The sequence below is a fragment of the Meles meles genome, chromosome 9 (assembly GCF_922984935.1).
Source record: "Meles meles chromosome 9, mMelMel3.1 paternal haplotype, whole genome shotgun sequence".
In the NCBI taxonomy this organism is placed as follows: domain Eukaryota; kingdom Metazoa; phylum Chordata; class Mammalia; order Carnivora; family Mustelidae; genus Meles; species Meles meles.
In genome coordinates this window covers 34,527,631-34,550,923 of record NC_060074.1, presented here as the reverse complement: position 1 = coordinate 34,550,923, position 23,293 = coordinate 34,527,631, and the positions used below count along the sequence as shown (strand labels likewise).

The window sequence follows — 23,293 nt, the reverse complement described above, 5'->3', positions numbered from 1 at the left end:
TAGTGTGTAGGTATATTTCATAAAATTTAAAAATAATTATCACGATAGAACATTTTATTCAACAATATACAAACATTGTGTTGTATATGCACAGAATCAATTGCGAGACAGAAATTATTCTTATTTAATTTTTAAACAAAGTCTTAAAGTATCATTATATCACTCTTTTGTGAGCTGTCATTTCAATAGCAGATATAACAGGACTAGAAAAGAACAGCTTGGACCAAAACATTTTTCTGACTATGTTCTCTATTTAGCGTTCAGATTTGCCACTGGTTTCTTGTGTTTTCATGCTGTGATATCAAAAGTCATGAAAATAAACAACTTCCACAGAAGTGATATATGTTTAAGAACAGCAGAAAGGGAAAATAAATAGTTTTTTTTTTTTTTTTCTGTACTCTGGGGAAAGAAAATGTTTAGGAGAAGATGTCTTTGTTTTACACCTGTTCAAATGTTACCTTCATGGACAAGCTTGCCTGACCTACTCCTGAACTAAAGTAGTCATTTATTCAGGTTCTTTGTCCCCCAGTAAAGCAAAAATCCCCAAGGCGCAGGGACTTTTCTTTGCAGAATCCCCTATAGGCTGAGAGAATTCCTGGCCCATGGTCAGTGTGTAATAACTACTTATTGGATATATAAACTAAGTGAATCGCAAATTTTGAAATACAACATTCCTGGCTGGGATGGGAGTGGCTTAAATGAAAGAACTGCAATGAATCGGAATCCCCTAATGCATTGGGTCATCCAACTACAATGATGCAAATAATCCAGAAAAACACTTAGTCAAAAGTGAGGTTGTTATTAGCCCTTCCCTCAAGTGAATATGTAGAGAAGATAAACATTACATCTGACTTTCTAGTGGACACATGGTTTAGATTTGGGCACTATTGGCCCAGATTTCCTCTGCCCCCAGAAACAACTGTTCCAGACTTGGATGCTTGGAAGGTCTGCTCTCAACTCCTTAATACAGAATTTGAAGGAGCTACGTGGAATAGCTCAGAGAAGGTGCCACCTGAGCTCAAATATGAAGGAACAGGAGCTACCAGCACCATGATCTTGGAAAGGAGGCCCAGAGGGAAGAGCAAGGGCGGGCACCCTGGCTTGGGAACCAGCATGGTCTCCTGAGCAGAATGGGGAGGCTGGAACTGATGGTTAGAAAAGCTGGAGTAATATGAAACTGTGGAAGGAGACAAGGGAGCTGGAAGACTCCAGAAAAGAGCTTGGATTCACTCTCACCACAACAGAAGCCTGCGGAAATTTTAACCTAGTGTGATGTGATCCAGTTTCCTTCTTTAAAAGATCACCTGAGCTACTCTAAGGAAAATGGGATTGTAGCAGTGAGTATACCAAAAAAAAAAAAAAAAAAAGTGGAGGGGAAAGGGGCCATTTATTTTTCAATTGCATTACTAAGAACAAAATAGTGTTCCTCCAAAACAGCAAATCTTTTTTTTTTTTTTTTGCAAGCCAGTGAATATTAATTTTAACCAAGTCTCTGAATCTTCTTTTAAATTCAGATTGCTTCTGATAGATAAACTCCTCTAACTTCATGTTGGGAAGGTCTCACCACATGCTAGGCTTTCCTGAGTAATTACTATATTTGGAATGTCTGCACGTTAGTCATACAATTTTTGTAGGCACAACTGAAAAGCAAAGCATTTTTTAACATCGAGACTTCCTCTTTCTAAAAACTGTCCTGAGAAGTGGTTATGACTTGGAAGCTGTGTCCAAGCAGTTGGAGGACCTCATATGAATTAAGAGATTGTAGTAAGTGACATTTTGCTGCCCTCCCAAGTATACACCTTCCTGCTGACTTCAGGACCATTGAAATCATTATTGTTGTTGTTGTTGTTTAAGATTTTATTTATTTATTCGACAGAGAGAGAGAGCACAAGCAGGGGGTTGGTGAGAGAGGGAGAAGCAGGCTCCCTATTGAGCAGGGATCTTGATGCCGAGCTAGATCCCACCTGGGATCAAGGTTTGTTGAAATCTTCAGTGGCTTTGTCCCCACACACCTTTTCTTATGTCCATGATAATCTCAAGCAAAATAAAGAAAGATTTCATCTTCGTGGTATTCATCCTCTATTAAAACAACAGAAGAAACACCTCCCGTGACAACACAGCCTAGATATCATCATCGAATTAGAATTCTCATGGAGCATGAGAAGAAACCTCAGGAGAAACGAGACAAACATAACTGAAATACTGTTGAGAATTTCCCTTAATTGACTAAAGGAAGTGGAAGTCGATACCAAGAAGGGGAAGAATAATACTGCCGCAAAGTAGGAGATTTTAATGAACTATGTGTATTCAAACTGAAAATAAGAAGTTCCAGAATATTATCCTCACACCTCCCCTCAAATGATGAAGACTGTAACACTGAATAGAAAATTATTTTCAAAATGATTTTACAAAGCCTAAGCGTTCCCCATCAAGGACTACACATATTTAGGTCAGTCGTGGAAACAGATAATTTACTTGGCCTTGGGAGGCTATTAGAAGTAAATCACGTTCATGCCTCCTGGATTAGGAGAATTCTCCTATGTCTGCTACCAAGTTAAACTGATCATTTCTTTTTATGGGTTGCTGAGGCTCCAAAATAAAAACTTGCAATTATGATGTAGTGAAAAGAGAAGCATGTGTTCATATCCCTAATTTTTATTCTTTAAACTTGAAATTGTGTTACTATTAATTCTTAAGAACTTCGCTTTTTTTAAAAAAATATTTTATTTATTTGACAGAGAGAAATCACAACTAGGCAGAGAGGCAGGCAGAGAGGGAGGAGGAAGCAGGCTCCCTGCGGAGCAGAGAGCCCGATGCGGGGCTCGATCCCAGGACCCTGGGATCACGACCCGAGCCAAAGGCAGAGGCTTTAACCCACTGAGCCACCCAGGCACCCCAGAACTTTGCTTTTTTAAGTGTCTGTTCATAGGAAGATACTGGAGAGAAATATTATTTCAGGCTAGAGTATAAAATGTAAACCTTCACACAAAAAAATCAGCACTGAATTTGGGATTTGCAGGAGACAAGAAAGAAAAAAAATACACGATGTCAGAGGAGCCAAGAATATACCATGGGGAAGGGACAATCCTTCAATGAGTGGTGTTGGGAAAACCAGACAGACACGTACGAAAGAATGGAACCAGGCCCTATCTGACACTATCCACAAAAATTAACTCAAAATGGATTAAAGACTTGAATATAAGACCTAAAACCATAAAACTCCTAGAAGAAAATATAGGTGGTAACTCCTTGACATCCATCTTGACAAAGAGTTTTTTGATTCTGACTGCATTCAAGCAAAAATAAACACGTGGGACTACATCAAACTCAAAAACTTCACAGCAGCCTGGTGATTTACAGACCTGCATCCCTGGGGCAAATAATACACTATATGTTAAAAAAAATAACTTAAAAAAAAGTCATAGCAAACAAGAGCATCAGCATAATGAAAAGGCAACCTACTGAATGGGAGAACATATTTGCAAATCATGTATCAAATAAGGGATTAATATCCAAAATATATAGAAAACTCATACAACTCAATAGCAAAAAATAAAATAATGCAACTAAAAGACGAGCAGAGGACATGAATAGACTTTTTTCCAAGGAAGACAGACAATGGCCAACCAGTACATGAAAAGTACTCATCATTAGGAAATACAAGTAACCATCAGGAAAATACATATCAAAACCACAGTGAAATATCACCCCATATCTATTAGAGTGGCTAGTATCAGAAAGGCAAGAAATAACAAGTTATAATGAGGATGTGTCAAAAAGGGAACCCTCATGAACTATTGGTGGGACTGTAAACTGGCGTAGCCATATACAAAACAGCATGGAGGTCCTTAAAATTTTTAAAAATAGAACTAGCATGTGACATAGTAACTCCACTTCTGGGTATTTATCCAAAGAAAATAAAAACACTAATTCAAAAAGATCGGTGCACCCCCATGTTCACTACAGCATTATTTACAATAGCCAAGACTTAGAAACAGCCTAAAGGTCCATCAATGGATGAATGGACAAATAAAATGTGAGACAGGTAGTTAAGTAGGTAGATCAATGGATCAATCACTGAGGAACATGGCCACTATTGTGATCCACAGTTACCAAGAACAAATGCCTGTCAAATTGGTGTTTTGTAAGAAAGAGAAGAATGGGTACATCACGCTGGCAGAAGAGGGCAGAATATGAAGTTCAGAAAGAGAATAGTGTCAAGGTCAAAGGGAGACTAATAAGAAATAATGAGCATATAGCATAGGACCACCCCTGAGCTGGATGTCAACATTCCACATTCAAGTTTGTCTTTGCTACCTCTCCCTGTCTTCCCTGCACTTTCCTTTATGTTTCCTTGGGATGTTTTCTTAATACTCTCTTCACTGTCCTGCCATTATTTTAAGAATCCTGGAACATTCACGTTCTCTTCTCTGCAGACAAAATACTTGGAGTAATTGCTCTGAAATCAACCTTATGAATCTGCTCTGAATCTCAAGCGATGTGTTGCCTCTTGCAGATTGAGAGAGATAGAGAAGAGTTGTGTTTAGGGACTTTATTTTGCCAAAGTGAAAGGGACTACTCTTTGTTTAGGAATGTCAAGATATTGTTAGAGAGAAAAGGGATATTTTGGGTAGGACAGGAAAAATTTCCCACTGGTCTTAAAATAATACTGTCCTCTGCTCCTCTGCCTTCACATAAACTTGACCCTAACCCAAAGAGGCAGAACAAATTAACATTAAGAGCAATGGGCTCAGGTATGCTTGAGTATCTCTAAAGCTCTGTAAGAGGGGAAAGGAGTACAGGTACACCAGCATCGTTTGGAAGAGAACAATGGCTACAGTCTTGCTTAATATGCTTATTAAAGCTGGTTTGGATTTATTTATCCTACATACAGGAAATAGCATTTTGGAAATAGGGCTTCTAATCCCACCTCTTGTACTGTGTGTTTATGTGAGTAGCTGTTAAAGATTTTGCTTTCTTCTCAGTACAACTGTGAGACTAGACTAGACTGTGGAGTTCTGGCATTTGTGTACAAATGTCTGATTACACACATATATAATTTAATAAAAAGCAATATGCTGTTTAGTACATATTTAGACTTCAGTACAAACGTTCTGTTATCTTAGAAATTTTTGAGCTTTTTTGAACTTGCAGATAAGTCATGGATGAAGAAGGTTATATTATGTATATATGAATATGTTTCTGGAATTTGGAATAATGCACACCCATTTGAGTAAAGTTAATATACATCAATGGACAGACATTCATTACATGCTTACCACGTGCCAGAACCTGTGGTGGAGATAATCTTAGAATACACATTCCCTACCACCGTTCTTTCAAGCTTCTGGCTTTTAAATATGCCTGTTACCATTTACAACTACTTACCTATGGGCCTTGGAATTTCATATCAAGACTGCACAACCCAAACAAAATAGATAAATAAATCAGGACTAGGGCTGAAGGGAGACCCCAGATAATTTGGGGCATCCCAAATTGGGCATCTTTAATGCCCAATGCCAACGACTATATACCCCAGAATCGCTTTATTTTTCTTAGTTATTCATTTTGGTAGCAAGTAACTAACATTAATTTGAATTTATGAAATAAATTCACAATAGTAATACGATCATTTTTAGAAACCTGCTTAACACATTAGAGGTGCATCTTAGGATGTTGATCGCCAAAAAATGTGTTTTAACATCACCAAAATGCCTTCAAAGAACAGTTTTAAATGCTACCATTTTGTATTCTTTCACTTATGTCATCTCCTTGTTCACCTTGCCTATTATGATGCAATCAGCAAATGTGTATCGAGCTTCTCTATAGAAGGAAAAGACAAAGCTGGGGGAGGTGTGGGTGGGACTTCAGCGGAGACCCTGGCTTTAAGAAACATGTCATCTGCCTGGTTCCTCCTCTCTCTCTGCCTGCCTCTCTACCTACTTGTGATCTCTGCCTATCAAATAAATAAATAAAAATCTTTAAAAAAAAAGGGGGGGGGGGCGCCTGTGTGGCTTAGTGGGTTAAGCCTCTGCCTTCAGCTCAGGTCATGATCCCAGGGGCCTGGGATTGAACCACACATTGGGCTCTCTGCTCTGCAGGGAGCCTGCTTCCTCCTCTCTGCCTGCCTCTCTGCCTACTTGTGATATCTGTCTGTCAAATAAATAAATGAAATCTTTAAAAAAAGAAACATGTCATCTGGTATGCCTGGGTGGCTCAGTCCATTAAGAGTCCAGCTGTTGGTTTTGGCTCAGGTCCTGTTTTCAGGGTCTTGATCTCATGAGATCTATCCTGTGTCGGGCTCCAAACTCAGTGACTCCAAGACTCCAAGACTCCAGACTCCAAACTCCAGACTCAGGGAGTCTGTTTGAGCTTCTCTCTCCCCCTCTCCCTCTACCCCATCCAATCATGTGCTTTCAACTCTCTTTCTAAATTAAATAAATAAATCTTTTTTAAAAAAAGCAGAAACATGTAATCTGGTGGAGGGTAAGACAGGTGTGCAAGTAACAGATTTGGGTAAGCATCACAACAGATGTGTGTCTGGCATCTACAGGAAGAGAGTCCTCATTTGTAGAGTCTGGAATGCCTTTGTGGAAACCACTTTGGGGGCATGAACACTTTTTAGACTACAGTGGAATAGTATTTAGCCTTAAAAAGGAATGAAATCCTGATACATGCCATAACATGAATGAACTTGAAAACATTTTAAGCCAAACATACACTGACACATATGGGATGATTCCACTTGCATGAGGTACCCAGAGTAGTCAAATACATAGAGGCAGAACGTAGAACAGTAGTTACCAGGGGTGGGGGAAGGGAGAGATGCAGAGCTGTTGCTTAACAGATACAGTATCACTTTGGGAATGAGAAAGGTCTACAGATGGGCTGTGGTGAGGGTTGCACAATAATGTGAATGTACTTAGTGCCACTGAACTGGACACTAAACATAGTTAAAATCATAATTTTCCTATTATGTATTTTTACCACACTTGGAAAAAATGCTCTTGTCAGGTAGAGAGACTGTGGCTCTGATCTCAGGCTTTTCCATTTTTAATAATGAGGTCAGTGTTCTTTCTTTGTTCCACCTTGTCCATCCGTGAGCCGGGAATGGGCATGTTCGGGTCTTTCACAGGGAAGGTAAAGAATATTTTGGACCCATCTGAATGCATTGAATCCCTGTGTGAATCCAGTCTGGTAATTTTGTGCATACTTTAATAAAGACTCATTGGTCATGCCCCTTTCTATCTAGAATACCATCAACATAGGAAAATATTTGTGATAGGAATAACTGAATGAGCACCCCTGGGATTTTTTTCTCAATACTGAGGTTGCTTCTACACAATATAAATCGCACTGAAGAAAAGAAATATTCCACGCAAATTCTGCATGTAGGGTTTTCTAGCTAGGTGTCAAAGAGCACCTGAACCTTGGATACTGTTGATCACACCTTCATTCAGCCATGAATTGTGAAATAGAATCAAGCCAAGGGAAGTTTATTTTTGTCCTGTTTCACCATTTATAATACCAGGTACACACTCTTGCTGCTGTGGTCTGGTCAGCCTTCCAGTGCTGCCAAGGAAATGCACCAAGGAAATGAACACAATTGTATTCATAATTGCCACGGTTAGGAAAACAGCGCACCTTAGTGGCCGGAGCACAGACTGGTTCTCAGGAACGCAGTTTTTCAAATGTGCATCTCCATAACCTTAAGGGGCTGTGATAGAAAGGCAAAACGGAAATGAAAACATCGCTACTTCATATTCCACTGAAGAATGTGGACGAAGGAAAATAGAAACCACAAAACCTTTAAAACTGTCCTGCTTGCCTTCGTCTCCTTCAAGAAGTATGTGTCAATCTGAATGAATAGTAACTCCATGGTTTGAAAATAAGAGATTTCTTTGCCAGAGATAAGACTTAATGGTGTAGGGGAACATTAATACTTCCAAAGGAAATAGGGCCTTCACTTGATTACATTATTTTACTTAAGAAGTGCAAGAGTTGTTACCTAGGGAACAGTGGAAATGAAAGCCATGTCTCAAATGACAAATCAGAAACTGTTTTTGTTTGTTTTTCATACCAGAGCAGAATACAAACCAGAGAAACTTCCTTCGCATTCTTTTGAGGTTGACCATGAAGATGCTGATAAGGATGAAGTAAGTACATTGTTGAAAGTGAAATATTTAAAATGGGAGGATGTTTAGATCCTGTCTTTCACTAGAGCATTTCACATTCTGACCAGATTAACATAAAAGCCCTACTTGCGTAAGGACTTTTCATCAAAATGAGTCACATTTGATTTGAAATTGAACATGATTATTTAAGATGAGCCAACGAGAGAAAGAGGATGTTCATTTTGGAGTGCAGGGTCTAAGATCTGGGATTCACAAGATTGCAATCATGCCAATGGTGCTTCTTCTCTAGGATACCACCTCCCACTCATCATCTAAGGGTGGTGGGGGAGTGGGAGGAACCGGAGTTTTCAAGTCTGGCTGGCTCTACAAGGGGAATTTCAACAGCACCGTGAACAATACCGTTACTGTTCGGGTAAGGAGACATCAAGACTCATCTTTGTTTCTGCCAGTTTTCTTGACACCCCCTCCTTCGGTCACAGCGCAGAGGAGAGTCATTTGCATTAGGTTTATGTTTCATGTCATATTTTATTTATGAGAAAGGAGGATGCTGTTCTCTAGAACAGTGCCCTAGAAATGTAGCCCTCCTGAAGGAATTGGAAAAATTCTAATTTCTCAAATGGCGCACAGCAATTGGCACTACCTCTGTGTATCTTTTCCTTTATTTAGTCCTTCAAAAAGCGCTACTTCCAGCTGACTCAGTTGCCAGATAACTCCTACATCATGAATTTTTACAAAGATGAAAAAATATCCAAAGAACCCAAAGGCTGCATCTTTTTGGATTCCTGTACAGGTGTGGTACAGGTGAGTGGAAATCCCTCCTCCTCCTTGTTTTTTTTTTTTCCCCCTCTCAGGTTTTTTAATCAAAGAGTGTGTTCATCCAGTCATCAGTCATTCATTCCATAAGAGTTTACAGAGTATCTGATATGACCCAAGAACTGGTCTAGACCATAGGATTCAGTGGAAATTAAGGCAGCCTCACTTTCTGCTTTCACAAAACTCACATTCAATAAAAGAAGAAAAACAGAAAAGAAGCAAAGAAAAAAATCAACAGAATGGAATCCACTGGTGAAATCTGGAATAAAGTAAATAAATAGAGCTGGGGAAGGGAGAGAGACAAATGGCAAGGTTGGGAAGCAATGTTAATGCTCCAGAAGTGAGGAAAAACATTTTCAAAGAGAAATTATTTGATCTGAAAACTAAAGAATGAACAGGGCAGCAAGTGCAAAGGTCCTGAGGCAAGAGCAAGTTTGGTGTATTCAAGATGGGGGAAATAACCACCTGTATAGCTACAGTGTAGAGAGCCACTGAGCTAAAGAATTCAGTAAGATAATATGTAAACCATATAGTTCACTATATTTCATAAGTACTATCTTTATTATTGGGTAATAATGAGACAGTAAATTTACAGTGTACAAATACATCATCTTCCTTTTGAAAGGAGGTTTCCTTCAAAGACAAGGATTACATTGATTCCCAAGAACTGAATTTCAGAAACAAGACATAGTGCTTTTAACAGACAATGCTGTTCTGCGAACTCTTGGTCTTCAAACTGCCTTTCTTAGTATTCAATGTGACATGGACCACTGTGGCAAAGGAAGCAGAATAATTCCATAGACCTCATTGGGACATCTTGCTTTCATTTATTCTTTTTGCTCTGATGAAATAAGTATCCTTATTCCTTCTTACATAAAAATTAAAGCAATCAAATGTTATAGCAAACTCTTTTTGAATTTCACAGGAAGATGCTGGCTCATTGAGCTTGAGGACTGTGTTTCTGGTCCCAGGTCACTAGGAGCGGATCTTTTTCTTCCCACCAAGCCACAGGCATTCACATAGCTTGCTCCATAGCTGGGATTACATCTTGGATTAATACTAGCGGTGCTTGGATCTGCAGATGCAAAAATGGAGTTTTCTCTAGTCGCTTAGGCCTAGCCTTTTTCTGGATGGTTTATCTATTAAAATCTGGAATTCCTCCAGAAAGTAATAATGCTGAACTTTAAAAGGAAAGAATTAATTAAGTGTTGCTGAGCACTGGGTTGGAAGTGAAAGATAATTGCATTTTAATGCAGACACCAACTTTCCATATGGAAAGGGCAATAAGGGTCTTAATGGAGGGTGAAGATAGTTTTCTATTGTTGATCACAAAGGAAACTCTTTGGCTTTAGAAATATCAAGTAAAACTTTAACAGTAGGTTAAAGATCAATGATTGCATTTTATAGACATTGAACTAAAAAATTTAAAATTTAATAAATAAAATTTAAATATTTTCTTTTCTATTTTTTCCTTCAAAGCTTGCTCTAGCAAATGCATTATCATCTTTAAGGAAGTATCATTGTGGCCCGGGCTACATATTAAGCTTGCAGAGATACATATTAATATGCTATTGTTTCTTCAAAGAATCTTACAACTCCTTGTTGAGTTCACACCTTGGTATTCAAATCTGACCTTCACTATAGGAACCTTTTCTCCATTTCGTCTTGGGCTGTGGTTCAGTCTCTGCTTAAGTGATGCCTTGGAGCTGGAGAGTGTCTCCTAGGAGAAAATACAGCTTGGGGTTCACATGGGTTAGCATTCAAATCCTGGTTTCAGCATTTACTGCTGGAGGCTTTGAGTAAGTTACTCAAGCTCTGAGCTCAGGTTCCTCATTGGTAAAAAGGAAAAAGGATCTAGGAGACAGTGTATCCTCAGCCGTTCTTCCCTAGTCTTGTAACTAAACTAATGTGATTTCCCTCCTTGGTGAGTGACAGGTAGAAACACACCAGGTGAGTTGTGATGCAAAGGAAACTTCATTTACAGCAAATATGAAGATAATGAGGAATAACTCCCATCCAAGTACTAACCAGGCCCGACCCTGCTTAGCTTCCGAGATCAGACGAGATCGGGCGCGTTCAGGGTGGTATGGCCGTAGACGCCTGCCGCTGCTTAATGAGGAATAACTCACAAAGTTGTGACTCCCCAGCAAGGATGAGTGGGTTTCCTTTATTTAAGCTTCCGCTGAATGTTTAGAAAGGAGAGCCTTGTCAATGTAGAGACAGATATAACATCATTTAAGTGTCGTAAGGGAACATGCCTCTACAAACAATGTATGTTATGTAAATGACATTATGCATTATGTAACTAATGCATATTACAATTATATACAATTATATATGTATATATTGTATATATATAATTGTATAATTATAATTATAATTGTATAATTGTATAATTATATATGTATATATTGTATATATATAATTGTATAATTGTAATATGTATTACATATTATATATGTAATGCATATATTACAATTACATAAAAATACATAAAACATAATACATATTACAATGCATAATACAATTATGTAAATATAAATATACATTTTAATATTATAATGAGGAAAAAGTAATTTTTGGTTACTCCATGGTTCACTCCAAGGTCCATCTGCACAGGTGGGGTTGGGGTTGAGCTCAAACTGGTCTGGGCTTTCTGGGCTCCAGGAGTTCTTCGTACAGGCAGCTACTACTTGAGGAGTTGTCTTGGCTTCCATTGTGGGACACCATGTCCTTCAGGTCTTTTGCCTGAGTTAAGAGATGCCACAAAGAAGAGCTTAACGAAAATGTGGTACAAGGTCAGTGATATGAGCAAGTGAGCAGTGAAGGTCAGATCTAGCTGGTGATAGTCTTTTCATTAAGTATAAAGATCACAACTTTGAGAGATAGACATTCAACTGTGGAAAGGCCTTCCTAGAAAAACTCAATTCACCTTCCTGAAATTTGTACCTAAATATGCTTACTTATTCATTTATTTTTTGTTCATTCATTCAACTCATTCAACAAATTTATTTAGTCCCTCTGACATATTAGGAACGCTGCTCAAGCATCGGGAATTCCCTGCTGAAGTCATAATCAGAGAGAGACACAGGCTCATTCCTAACTATTATACAGTGTCACAAAAGCTATAAAGGGCACCTTCTGTTAAATGTTCTAGGAGCACATAAGAGTAATGAACTCTTTTGGGTCAGCCAGCAGCATTCCTCAAGTAGATTTTACACATTAAAGCACAAATGAATAATCCTACTTCGTTTTCCAGGAGAGAGCCATTCAAATATTTGGGAACAATTATTACATCTTTTAAGGAGCTCAGCTCTATACTTCCTCATTTCTATTCCTCTTTATTACGACCTTGTAACCTTCTGTGGGGGGAGGACCTCTAGCTTCTTGAGATCACTTTGGGAAGATAGACATCTGGGTTACTTATCACCTTGTATCTGGATCCTGGTTCTTACATATTTGCTTATAGCTCTTTTTGACTTAGGAGGTCTTAGAACTGAAAGGAAGATTCTCAATGATACATTGCAAGTTTACTCATTGTTCTCACAAGCTCTCAGGTACAAAATGTCCCTGAAGATGAAACACGTACACACAAAAACACAGAACAAATGAATAATAGAATGAGTCAGACCTATTTTGTCAAGAATCATTATCCATTTCCCTTGAATAAAACAGAAAAGAGGAACAAAGACCTTACCTCAGAAGTGATACCTACCATCTGTCATTCTAAGAAAGTCCAGACTCCTAAGAGTCTTAGTAAACAAGCCATTTTCATTTGTTTCATTCACACCCAATCTATATCATTGTGTTCTAAGAATAGCCCTTGGAATTCTGAGAAATATATTTTAAAGGTGACATCAAGTAGAGAAAGACTCCTAACCAGTAAATTTCTCAGAGATTTTTGGTGATGTTTATGAGTGGAAATTTTCTGGATCCTAGTTTAAAAAGAAAAAATATATAACCGTAGTTTTCCACTATATAATATCATCAAACAGTAATATTAGATCAGTTTAATATGCCATGCATTCCCAATCTGGAGCAGAACTTCCAGTTTTAGCTGCTTCCATTTTGATCTGATATGAAGGGATATTTAAGCCTCTGTGATCTTATCTTGTTCCTTCAGAGTCTTCATACTCATTCATTCATTGGCCTATCCATCCATCCACTCAAGGTCCTACAGTTATGGAAGAGAATGAATGAATAGTCCAAGAGTTCCATCTGCTAGGTTTCCTACCACAACATTAATAATGACTGATGTCACTTGATACAGGCTTAAATGGGACTGGGGATGCCAAACACTGCTTCTTTCCTCCCAGGTGCTGAATCTGCCACCTTGTGGATATGGATTCCAAGAAAATGGCCTTGAGTCCCCAGGGTGGCTCAGTTAAGCATCCAGTTCTTGGTTTTGTGTCAGGTCATGATCCCAAGGTCATGAGATCAAGCCCTGTGTAGGGCTCTGCACTTAGTGCAGAGTCTGCTTGAGATTCTCTCTCTCTCCCTCCCCTTTTGTCCCTCCCCCAACTCACACACACATGTGCTCTTTCTCTCTCTCTGTCTCTCAAAAAAATAAATAAAATCTTAAAAAAAAAGAAAAAAGACAATAGCCTCATGGGCTTAACCAAAGTCTAGAAACTCTGATACATTCTGCAGCTCTGGCAGCCCACCACATGAGGGAAGTAGGTCAAGGTGTGCACAACAGGGTGCAGCTTGGACTGTGCAGATCTGGAGTGTGCTCATCCACAGAAAGGGAATCAAATTAAGGGGGCAAATGAAGTGTACCTGCCAAGGGAAACAAATCTAGAAACTACGTATGACCTATAAACCTCCCATTAACAAAGTCGGGCTCTGCAGAACATCATTTCCAATGATAACAGTAAAAACCAAAATGACACTTGTACTTTTCTTCATCTAATATACTATTTGACAACAGTTAATGAAACATGAATGATTATTATCCCACTGGATTAAAATAAAACTCACGGAGCTAGAGTGGCTTTCCCAAACCACAGAGCTAGTAAATGGAAAAATTGGGTTTGAAGTGGAGCAACGTCCAAAAGCACTAAAAGATGCTCAAGGGGGCACCTGGGTGACTCAGTCATTAGGCATCTGCCTTTGGCTCATATCATGATCCCAGTCCTGGCATCGAGCCCCACATTGGTCTCCCTGCTCAACAGAAAGTCTGCTTCTCCCACTCCTACTCCCCCGCCTATGTTCCTTCACTTGCTGTCTCTCTCTCTCTGTCAAATAAATAAATAAAATCTTTAAAAAACAATTAGGATGCCCAAGGAAATTGTCAGTCATCATACATCATGTGGGCATGCCTGCATACATACATCTATTTATCCTGCAAGCCACATAGACAGAAGAAACCCTACAAAGATATGCTCATGCATCATTTTAAGCCATGAGGTTTAAGTGCAGGGTTTATTTCAGCAAATATATATTGAAAATTTTGCTGTGCAAGGCATTGTGGGAAAGCCAAATATGGATCAAATGCAGCTCCTGTCTTCAAAGAGCTCCCAGCCTATGAGAGAGGATGCACAGGAAAAGAAAAAAAAAAAAAATACAGCACATGCAGATAAAGTGAGTGACATATCTCCAACAATAGACTCTGAAAACATAGGCAAGAATATAAATTATATTTATCATGGCACGAGGCTTTATTATGTTATATACATAGTCATATACATATCATGTAATGTATGCTGTATTTCTGCTTATTTGTTTACTGACATTCTATAACACTAGAATGTAAGTTCAGCGAGGGCAAGTGCTGTACTTGAAATTTTTTTAACGCTATGTCTCTGGCACACAGAAGGTGCCTAGTGCATTTTTGTTGAATGAAATTGAATAAATAAACATGCAGAGAATGGGAAAGATTCTATAAAAGGTATCCACCAACAGTAACCTGTATGTGATATTGTGTGTTTCTTTTTAAAACCGTTCTTTTGTTCCTGCAAAATTCTGCAGAAGTTGCTAGTAACACATTGGAACAACGGCACGATGGAGTATTTTGTTTGGATAACTTCCTTTGACATTTGGTTTTCCATCGCCTTTGGTGGCTCTGCTGGAGTATCTATTTTGGAACCTTTCCAGATGAATATTGCAGAAACAGTGTGCTACCACTCATGAGACACATCAGAGCGTGTTAGGGCATATTCGCAGTTCCCTGTTCTTTATGAAGCTGTGTAGATGGACTGTGGTGGGCTTGAGTACACAAAGTAGTTGCATCTACCACAAAGGACACTGTTTTCAGGGATACAGGAAAATTGGGGGAAGAACAAAAAGAATGTGAGTATTTCTGGATTACCACTATAATGACATAACAGTTGCATTTTGAGATTATTAAACTGTCTCAAGGATTTTTCTATTTTTGTCCTTTCTTTTTTGTTATTTTGTATGCCATTATCTTAGAGATCACAGAGAGTGAGATAGGAAACCACTTAGGGCATCATAATCTTCCCCAGCATAAGCTCCTCTACATTGCAAATAAGTAGTTCGATTTTGCCCCAAATAGAAAAAGATGATTTGGTTTTTGAGAAGCTGTAAATGGAATATTTATTTCACTAATAAAAATCTATTTTTGAAAAACAAGGGCTTGGGGCGCCTGGGTGGCTCAGTGGGTTAAGCTTCTGCCTTCGGCTCAGGTCATGATCCCAGGGTCCTGGGATCGAGCCCCACTCGATCAGACTCTCTGCTCAGTGGGGAGCCTGCTTCTACCTCTCTCTCTGCCTGCCTCTCTGCCTACTTGTGATCTCGCCCTCTGTCAAATAAATAGTAAAATCTTTAAAAGAAAGAAAGAAGAAAAACAAGGGCTTTTTAGACTTTGCTCGAATTTTTACAAAATATTTTTTAAAATATTGCTGAAGTTGGCAACCATAATCAATTCCTTTGAAATAGAGAATGCCATTTAGAAAATCAAGTTTTTGTTTTGTTTTGTTTTGTTTTTTTATTTTTTTTCCATTTTATTTATTTTTTCAGCGTAACAGTATTCATTCTTTTTGCACAACACCCAGTGCTCCATGCAAAACGTGCCCTCCCCATTACCCACCACCTGTTCCCCCAACCTCCCACCCCTGACCCTTCAAAACCCTTAGGTTGTTTTTCAGAGTCCATAGTCTCTTATGGTTCGCCTCCCCTTCCAAATTTTTTTTTTTTTAATAAACATATAATGTATTTTTATCCCCAGGGGTACAGGTCTGTGAATCGCCAGGTTTACACACTTCACAGCACTCACGATAGCACTTACCCTCCCCAATGTCCATAGCCCCCTCCCCCTCTCCCAATCCCACCTCCCCCCAGCAACCCCCAGTTTGTTTTGTGAGATTAAGAGTCATTTATGGTTTGTCTCCCTCCCAATCCCATCTTGTTTCATTTATTCTTCTCCTATCCCCCTACCCCCCCATGTTGCTTCTCCATGTCCTCATATCAGGGAGATCATATGATAGTTGTCTTTCTCCGATTGACTTATTTCACTAAGCATGATACGCTCTAGTTCCATCCACGTCGTCGCAAATGGCAAGATTTCATTTCTTTTGATGGCTGCATAGTATTCCATTGTGTATATATACCACATCTTCTTTATCCATTCATCTGTTGATGGACATCTAGGTTCTTTCCATAGTTTGGCTATTGTAGACATTGCTGCTATAAACATTTGGGTACACGTGCCCCTTCGGATCACTATGTTTGTATCTTTAGGGTAAATACCCAGTAGTGCAATTGCTGGGTCATAGGGTAGTTCTATTTTCAACATTTTGAGGAACCTCCATGCTGTTTTCCAGAGTGGTTGCACCAGCTTGCATTCCCACCAACAGTGGAGGAGGGTTCCCCTTTCTCCGCATCCTCGCCAGCATCTGTCAGATGGCCAACAGACACATGAAAAAATGCTCCACGTCACTCGGCATCAGGGAAATACAAATCAAAACCACAATGAGATATCACCTCACACCAGTCAGAATGGCTAAAATTAACAAGTCAGAAAATCAAGTTTTGTCCGTGTTTTGTCATGTTTTCTATCTAGAATTCTTTTAGTTCCTTGTCATCTACATTTGAAAGCCGGTTGCAACTCAATCCATTTTAATTAATATAATTAATGTAAGCGTTTTACATAGCTTTGCATCTCCCTGACCACATTACTTATGGCATGAGATTAATTAAGCAGATTCTTTCATGTGTTTGTTTTCAAGATAACACTGAGATTTGCTTGCATTTTGCTGTACTCAGATACTTAGCAATATTCTAGCCAAAGCCATGTCCTGAACTCTGAGCATTCTGACTTCTTTTCTCTCTTTCTGTTCCTGTTGTTTTGTAAAGGAAAACTGTGTCTTCTTTTATACTTGCTCTCAGCCAAGTTGTCTTTGCCCTTAGACCCTCTCTGTGTTGGTGCAGAATGCACATGGCCCTATAGACTTCCTTCATCAGAACCCCAGACACGTGTGGCAGGGTGTGCGGAGGGAGTCTGCCCACACCACCTGCGAAGATCATAGCTTCTAAGAATTTGCATTCTTAAAGAAGCTGTCTAGATATTTGCTTTTGCACACTAAACTCTAAGGCCATAACTGCCTTTCTGGCAACATCCACTGTGTTTACACTACAGCCAAAATGGTCTAAAAAGGCATCTCTGGCCTTTTATCAGTCAATGTCAGCCTATCTTCTGCTCTTACAGAACCCAGAGGGTCCTAGGAGAATAGAGGTATTCTCATGTTGCAATAGGATTCCTGTTCTCAAGAAGAATTTTTATACCTTCATTTTATACCTCATCTTCAACACATTCACATATCTTCCAATTTCACATTTGTGTAATTCACTGGTTGTCTCCCCTGTTCTGGCAGGGTAGAGACTCTCTGTTTTTGTCCAGCACAACGCATGAACACGATAGACACCTCTTTATGAATGAATGCTGTCCCAACACTGAGCACTGAGGATAACCAGCCAGCCTCTGCCCTTCTCCAGCTCACAGACTATTAAAAGAGCCAACCAGCAAGTGAGTCATTACAGGGCAAAGAGATAATAATACTTGAAGATAATACAAAAGTATGAGCTGGAGCCAAGAGTTTGTCCTTGAAAGAATCTAGAAAGTGGCACTTAAGCTATGAAGATCTACAGTGAGAATCACTGCTACTTTTTAAGCTAATTCTTTCTCCTTCAGGGCCTGAATTTTATTTTTTCTTGAGGCATATGTGTTCCTCCTGTCTATTCTCAGCACTTAGAGAATCCATGACATCCCAGGCCATGACCGTTTGGTATGTCCTTGGTTTGCCAAGAAGGGGGCAAGGAAGGAGAATAGCATCTTGGTTCCTGGGTAACCTCAGTGGGTGTTAGAGTACATAGAGGTCATTTCCCTTCTCCACCACTTGCTACCTGCAGAATCCCAAACACATTTTAATTTATCTCCTCAAGCCTCCATGTCATTATATGTTAAGTGGAATAATACAATTTGTCTCACAGAGTTGTTACGGGACTAAGTGGAATAATGGCTGTGAATGCTCAGCATGGTACCTGGCATCTAGATGACAGATGTTTAGTAAGTGTCATATTTGTGGTAGTAATCATGATACTGTGGAAGTGGAAGAGAACAAGCTGTTTTAGGATAGTCTCTGAGAACATTACAAAGAAGATATTAACAGAAGGGTATTAAAAAAATTTTTTTTGCCACCAAAAATAGGAATCCCATTGTCAAAAAGAATTTTTGTTTTGATATTTAGCCACAATCTCACAGTATAGCAATACTCTCATCTTACCATTCTTCTCCTATTTGTATTTTACTTGGTTATGTAGGCTTCGCTCAGTTAAAATTGTGGGTGCCCTAATGGCTTCCTAGCAGTATGGGTAAGAGGCAATTACCTGTATCAGAATTACCTGAGAGTGAATTAGAGATGGAATATAAAAGTGCCCTAGTAATTTGTTTCTGTAGCCCCTCCACTCTCAGTGGGCTTCTTCCATGGCAACAGTTCACTCTTTTGGCAGATTTCAACTTGGATGCCCCTTCCAGGGAAGAAGTAGCTACACAGAAGTCTGAAGTAGCTACTCAGCCCCTGAGACAATTTTCATTCTCTGCACAGCACAAATCTCTTTTTTCCAGTTTGTTTATTCCTTTAATCTTTTGTTCATTCACTGTTCCCTACAAATGTCAGTTCCCCAAGAATAGGAACCAAACCTATTCCATTATAAAAGGTGACTATTTTGAGCCCATTTGGTCCTGAGCCCTGCTGTGCAATAGCACAGGGCATAATGGTCAGCAGATCCGGCCCTGCCCTCCTAGATGCAGCCATGAGGGAAACACATGTTGGTCAAAACAAACAAATGAAAATGAGTAAGTGTATCATTCCAAACTGGGCTAAGTGCCCTGAAGACGAGAACCTTGTCCTAACTGAGGAATTTGGGAAGGTTTACTTGAGGAAGTATAACTTCGTTTGAGATCCGAAGAGTGACTACGAGTACCCTGAGTAGAGGAGGGGAAAACATGGTGCCGATTGTGTGCAGGCATACGCTTGGGGGAGGGGCTGCTTCGGGCCTTGTGACAGGAACACATTCAGGAACTAGAGCAAAGCCTCATGGGTTCATCACAAAAGGTAAAGTAGATATGTGAGGTTGGAGAAAAATCTGGAGATTGATGGAAAAGCCAGAGCCACTGAAAGAAATGGAGTGCCCTGTCACGTGGATGTCATGTCTTTTAAAGCCACTGGACCAGATGAGAGAGAAAAGGAGTCTGAGGCAAAGCCAAAGTTAGAATTAAATGTCACCAAGTTAAGGAAGAGCCAGTAGAGATAACTGAAAGTGGTGGCCAGTGAAAAAGAAAGAAAACCAGAATTGAGTGTGGTCATGAAAACCAGACACAGACGGATTTCAAGAAGGAGGAATTGGCCACCATGTTAATTCAACGGAAAAGTCAGGAAGATACAAAGAAGGAAATGTCCCTTGGATAATATAGCAGCATAGAATTTGTTAGTGACCATGACAAGTGCTGTCATGGGGTGTGACAGGGCCAGAAGTCCAAATGGAGTGAGTAGTGGACAGAACACAGGATGAAGAAGTGAAGGCAGAAATTCAAATCAACCATCTGAAGTTTAGAGTATATTCCCACAGGTACCGGAAGAAGAAATTTTGAGCCGCCATGCTCATCCAATCAACAAAAACCTAAATAAAATATCTATTCGTATAAAAAGCCGTGAAAGAAACCAAAGAAAACAATTCGTACACAGACAAATTTTTCTCTTGATCTTTATGTTACTCTCCTGTATGGAAACGCTTTAGAAGCATGACCCCCTTAAAAAAAACGTCTTTTGCTCGCTAAGACTTACTATCTTGTGTTTTTTCTTCCTTTCTTTTTATCACAGAATAACAGATTAAGAAAATATGCCTTTGAATTGAAAATGAATGACCTAACCTATTTTGTGCTGGCGGCTGAAACAGAGTCAGATATGGATGAATGGATCCACACCCTGAACCGCATCCTGCAGATCAGTCCCGAGGGGCCCTCTCAGGGCAGGAGAAGCACAGAGCTTGCAGAACTGGGGCTGGGTGAGAGCAGATGCCTGCACTTCCACTTCCCTTCCTTTGCAAAGTGTGACCCGTGCATTTGGGTTCATTTAAACTGCTAGTAACTGTGGTAGTTGTCAGGTCCCACTTATCCATCCCTGAGGTATTTGCTCCAGAAAATCACCCCTAAATCTTGACTTTTACTGAATAGTGAGGGTCACCACACATAGGTATGATTTTGAGTTTACTGGCAATGATTTGAGGATGGAAGTCCTTTGTCAGCAGTATTAAAATGTACCCAAGTGTGATGGGATGTTAACTTAGATGGGGTAGTTGTGTTTCATAACATTTAATTTAATTTAATTAAGTAAGATGATATTATATAAAGACAAACTTGCATTACATCCTTTTAGTTGAAAGATATCTTTCAAAAAATAAAGGGGGGGGGATAAAGATATCTTTCATGAATGCTTTTTGACCAAACTGAGATCAGCTTATATGTGACAGTTCCATAAAGTTTGCACAGTACTTGAGATCTTTATAAGATAAAAAACTTTTCTTTTTCCCATCCTTATTACATCTTAAGATTCTAATTCATTCTACGCAAAGAAAAGAGAACAAGAGAGAGGAAAGGACAGGGGATGAGAAAGGTAGAAAAACAGGTCTCTAACTGTGTCATAGACATGTGACTTGTGAAAGACAAATTGACCTTCAGAGTTTGTCGCTCCTCCCAAAGGAAAACTATTTTAAGTCCTTTTGCCCAGCACCATGGGATGTTAGAAACCCGTGTCTCTAAATTCTAGTCGTCAAATATCATATGAAAGAGGCATGGGGTCATGAGGAAGAAAACTGAGGTTGACTTTAACACAACTACTATGTACCGTGGTGGGTGTTTTACATTCATGATTTACTTAATAATGATCAACAAGAATATCAATATTTACAGAATTTTAGAGGGTTTAACTAACCAAAGCTAGAATGCAAGTTTGAAACTGATGACCTGAGAGTCAGAATTATCAAAAATGTATACACATATAAGAACACTTCAGTATGCATTGATGAGGTAAGCCATGACAACCCCAGGTATAAAGATAATATTAGAAGGATCAAGAGTTCTTATGGACTCAGGATGGTGTCATGGAAAGAATCCCAAAATGACCATCAGGAGGTCTGATTTCCAGGTCCAGATCTTATAAGTGTATAGAGTCCTAGAGCCAAGGTACAATGAAGGCATCTGCTCACTAATATTCACCCCGCATCCAGTTTTGATATGTCATAGCCTAGAGTAATGTATGATTAATAAGTATTACTTGGTAACTTCTCTTGGTGTATCTTTTCAAGATTCGCTGGATAATTCTATAACTTGTGAATGCACACCAGAGGAAACAGAGTCTTCAGAAAACAGCCTACACCCAGACTTCGCAAAAGTAATAAAGCTGACATTTTGCTGTGCAAATAAATCTGAATTACTTATTAGTTATTGCTTTCATGAAAAAGATGGAAATGCTGTATTTTAAGATTTAGACTAAGACAAACAACACTTAAAAGCATGTTTTGATAAGATTTGCTGAGTGTTGATGGAGGATATTTAAACAGTGTAATAATAAGGAACAACTTCTTGGCCATGTGGATGGGGCCGGGCTGTAAGTATCTGGATACTTAGCTACCAAGAACTAACACAGTTTTCTCTGTAGTACCTCACAGAAACTGAAGAGACTGTCAAAACAACTCGAAATATGGAGAGGCTTAATCTGTTCTCGCTGGATCCAGACATAGATGTAAGTCGGAATTCTTTCTAAGCAGATGTGAACTTGATCCACACACGTGTGCCTTATGATTTAAATTCTTTTATTTTTTGTGATGTGTGTTTGTTGAGAAAGACCTTCAACATTTTCTTTCAGACCTTGAAACTTCAGAAAAAAGACCTTTTAGAACCTGACTCTGTGATCAAACCATTTGAAGAAAAAGCTGCCAAGAGAATCATGATCATTTGTAAAGCTCTCAACTTAAATCTTCAGGGATGTGTTACGGAGAATGAGAATGATCCGATAACAAATGTAAGTTTCCTCCTGTTACATCCTGTATGGATCAGCCAACATCACACCCCACTCTCGCCAAAATCTTTTCTGTTGCTGATAATTCCAGGCACTGAGTCCATACCCTCTGTTCTCCAAGGGAGTATGAATGACGGTATTTTCCACATCAGAAAAGTGCACAAATTCTGAAGTGGAATTGTGAAATTGTTCCCATAAAACGTTCTTCTTACTTTAAAGAAGAAGCATCAAAGGGATTGTATTCTAGGGTCCTTTCCATTAAATCACACAGTGGTTCACAGTTTCCTATGATATTATTTGTACTTGAGATGGCTTTTTAATCAGATTTCTTATTTTCGTATTTATATGCTTATTTGAATGTATATTAGAAAACAGTTTAGACAAACTGGTCAGCTCTGTGATTTCATAACTATTAATGCTTAGGACCAGGCTACATAGTGAATCAAGTGAAGTAATGTTAGATAAATATTAAGTAATAGTAGAGGTGGTACATGGAAATGGGAGAAAAAAAGGTGGCTTCACTGATATTTGGGAACCACCACGGTACTCATTAAATCACCATGAGACTCCTTTTACTACTAAATGAGCTGTCTTGACTAATAGGGGACAGTTATATACCAGTTGTATCTGTATTTGTGGGAAGGGGGCATTTTGTAAGCATAAATATTATTAAAAGTTGAACTATAAAGAAGAAAACTGGGACATCTGGGTGCCTCAATTGGTTAAGAGTCTCACTCTTGGTGTCAGTCCAGGTCATGATGTCAGGGTTGTGATCTCAAGGTCATGAGATGGAACCCCACATTGTGCTCC

At 39.1% G+C, this 23,293-nt stretch overlaps 1 protein-coding gene across 10 annotated transcripts in view; it reads left to right on the top strand.

Annotated features, from left to right (window-relative positions):
• DOCK10 (dedicator of cytokinesis 10) overlaps positions 1-23,293 on the top strand; it is a 278,280-nt gene that overhangs the window by 152,718 nt on the left and 102,269 nt on the right. For all 10 annotated transcript variants that reach the window (XM_046018397.1, XM_046018398.1, XM_046018396.1 and 7 more), the window contains exons 5-11: positions 8,084-8,156; positions 8,425-8,547; positions 8,802-8,936; positions 20,288-20,471; positions 21,771-21,856; positions 22,124-22,207; positions 22,331-22,486. In XM_046018397.1, coding sequence (XP_045874353.1) covers positions 8,084-8,156; positions 8,425-8,547; positions 8,802-8,936; positions 20,288-20,471; positions 21,771-21,856; positions 22,124-22,207; positions 22,331-22,486 — 841 coding nt within the window. The remainder of the gene's footprint in view (positions 1-8,083; positions 8,157-8,424; positions 8,548-8,801; positions 8,937-20,287; positions 20,472-21,770; positions 21,857-22,123; positions 22,208-22,330; positions 22,487-23,293) is intronic.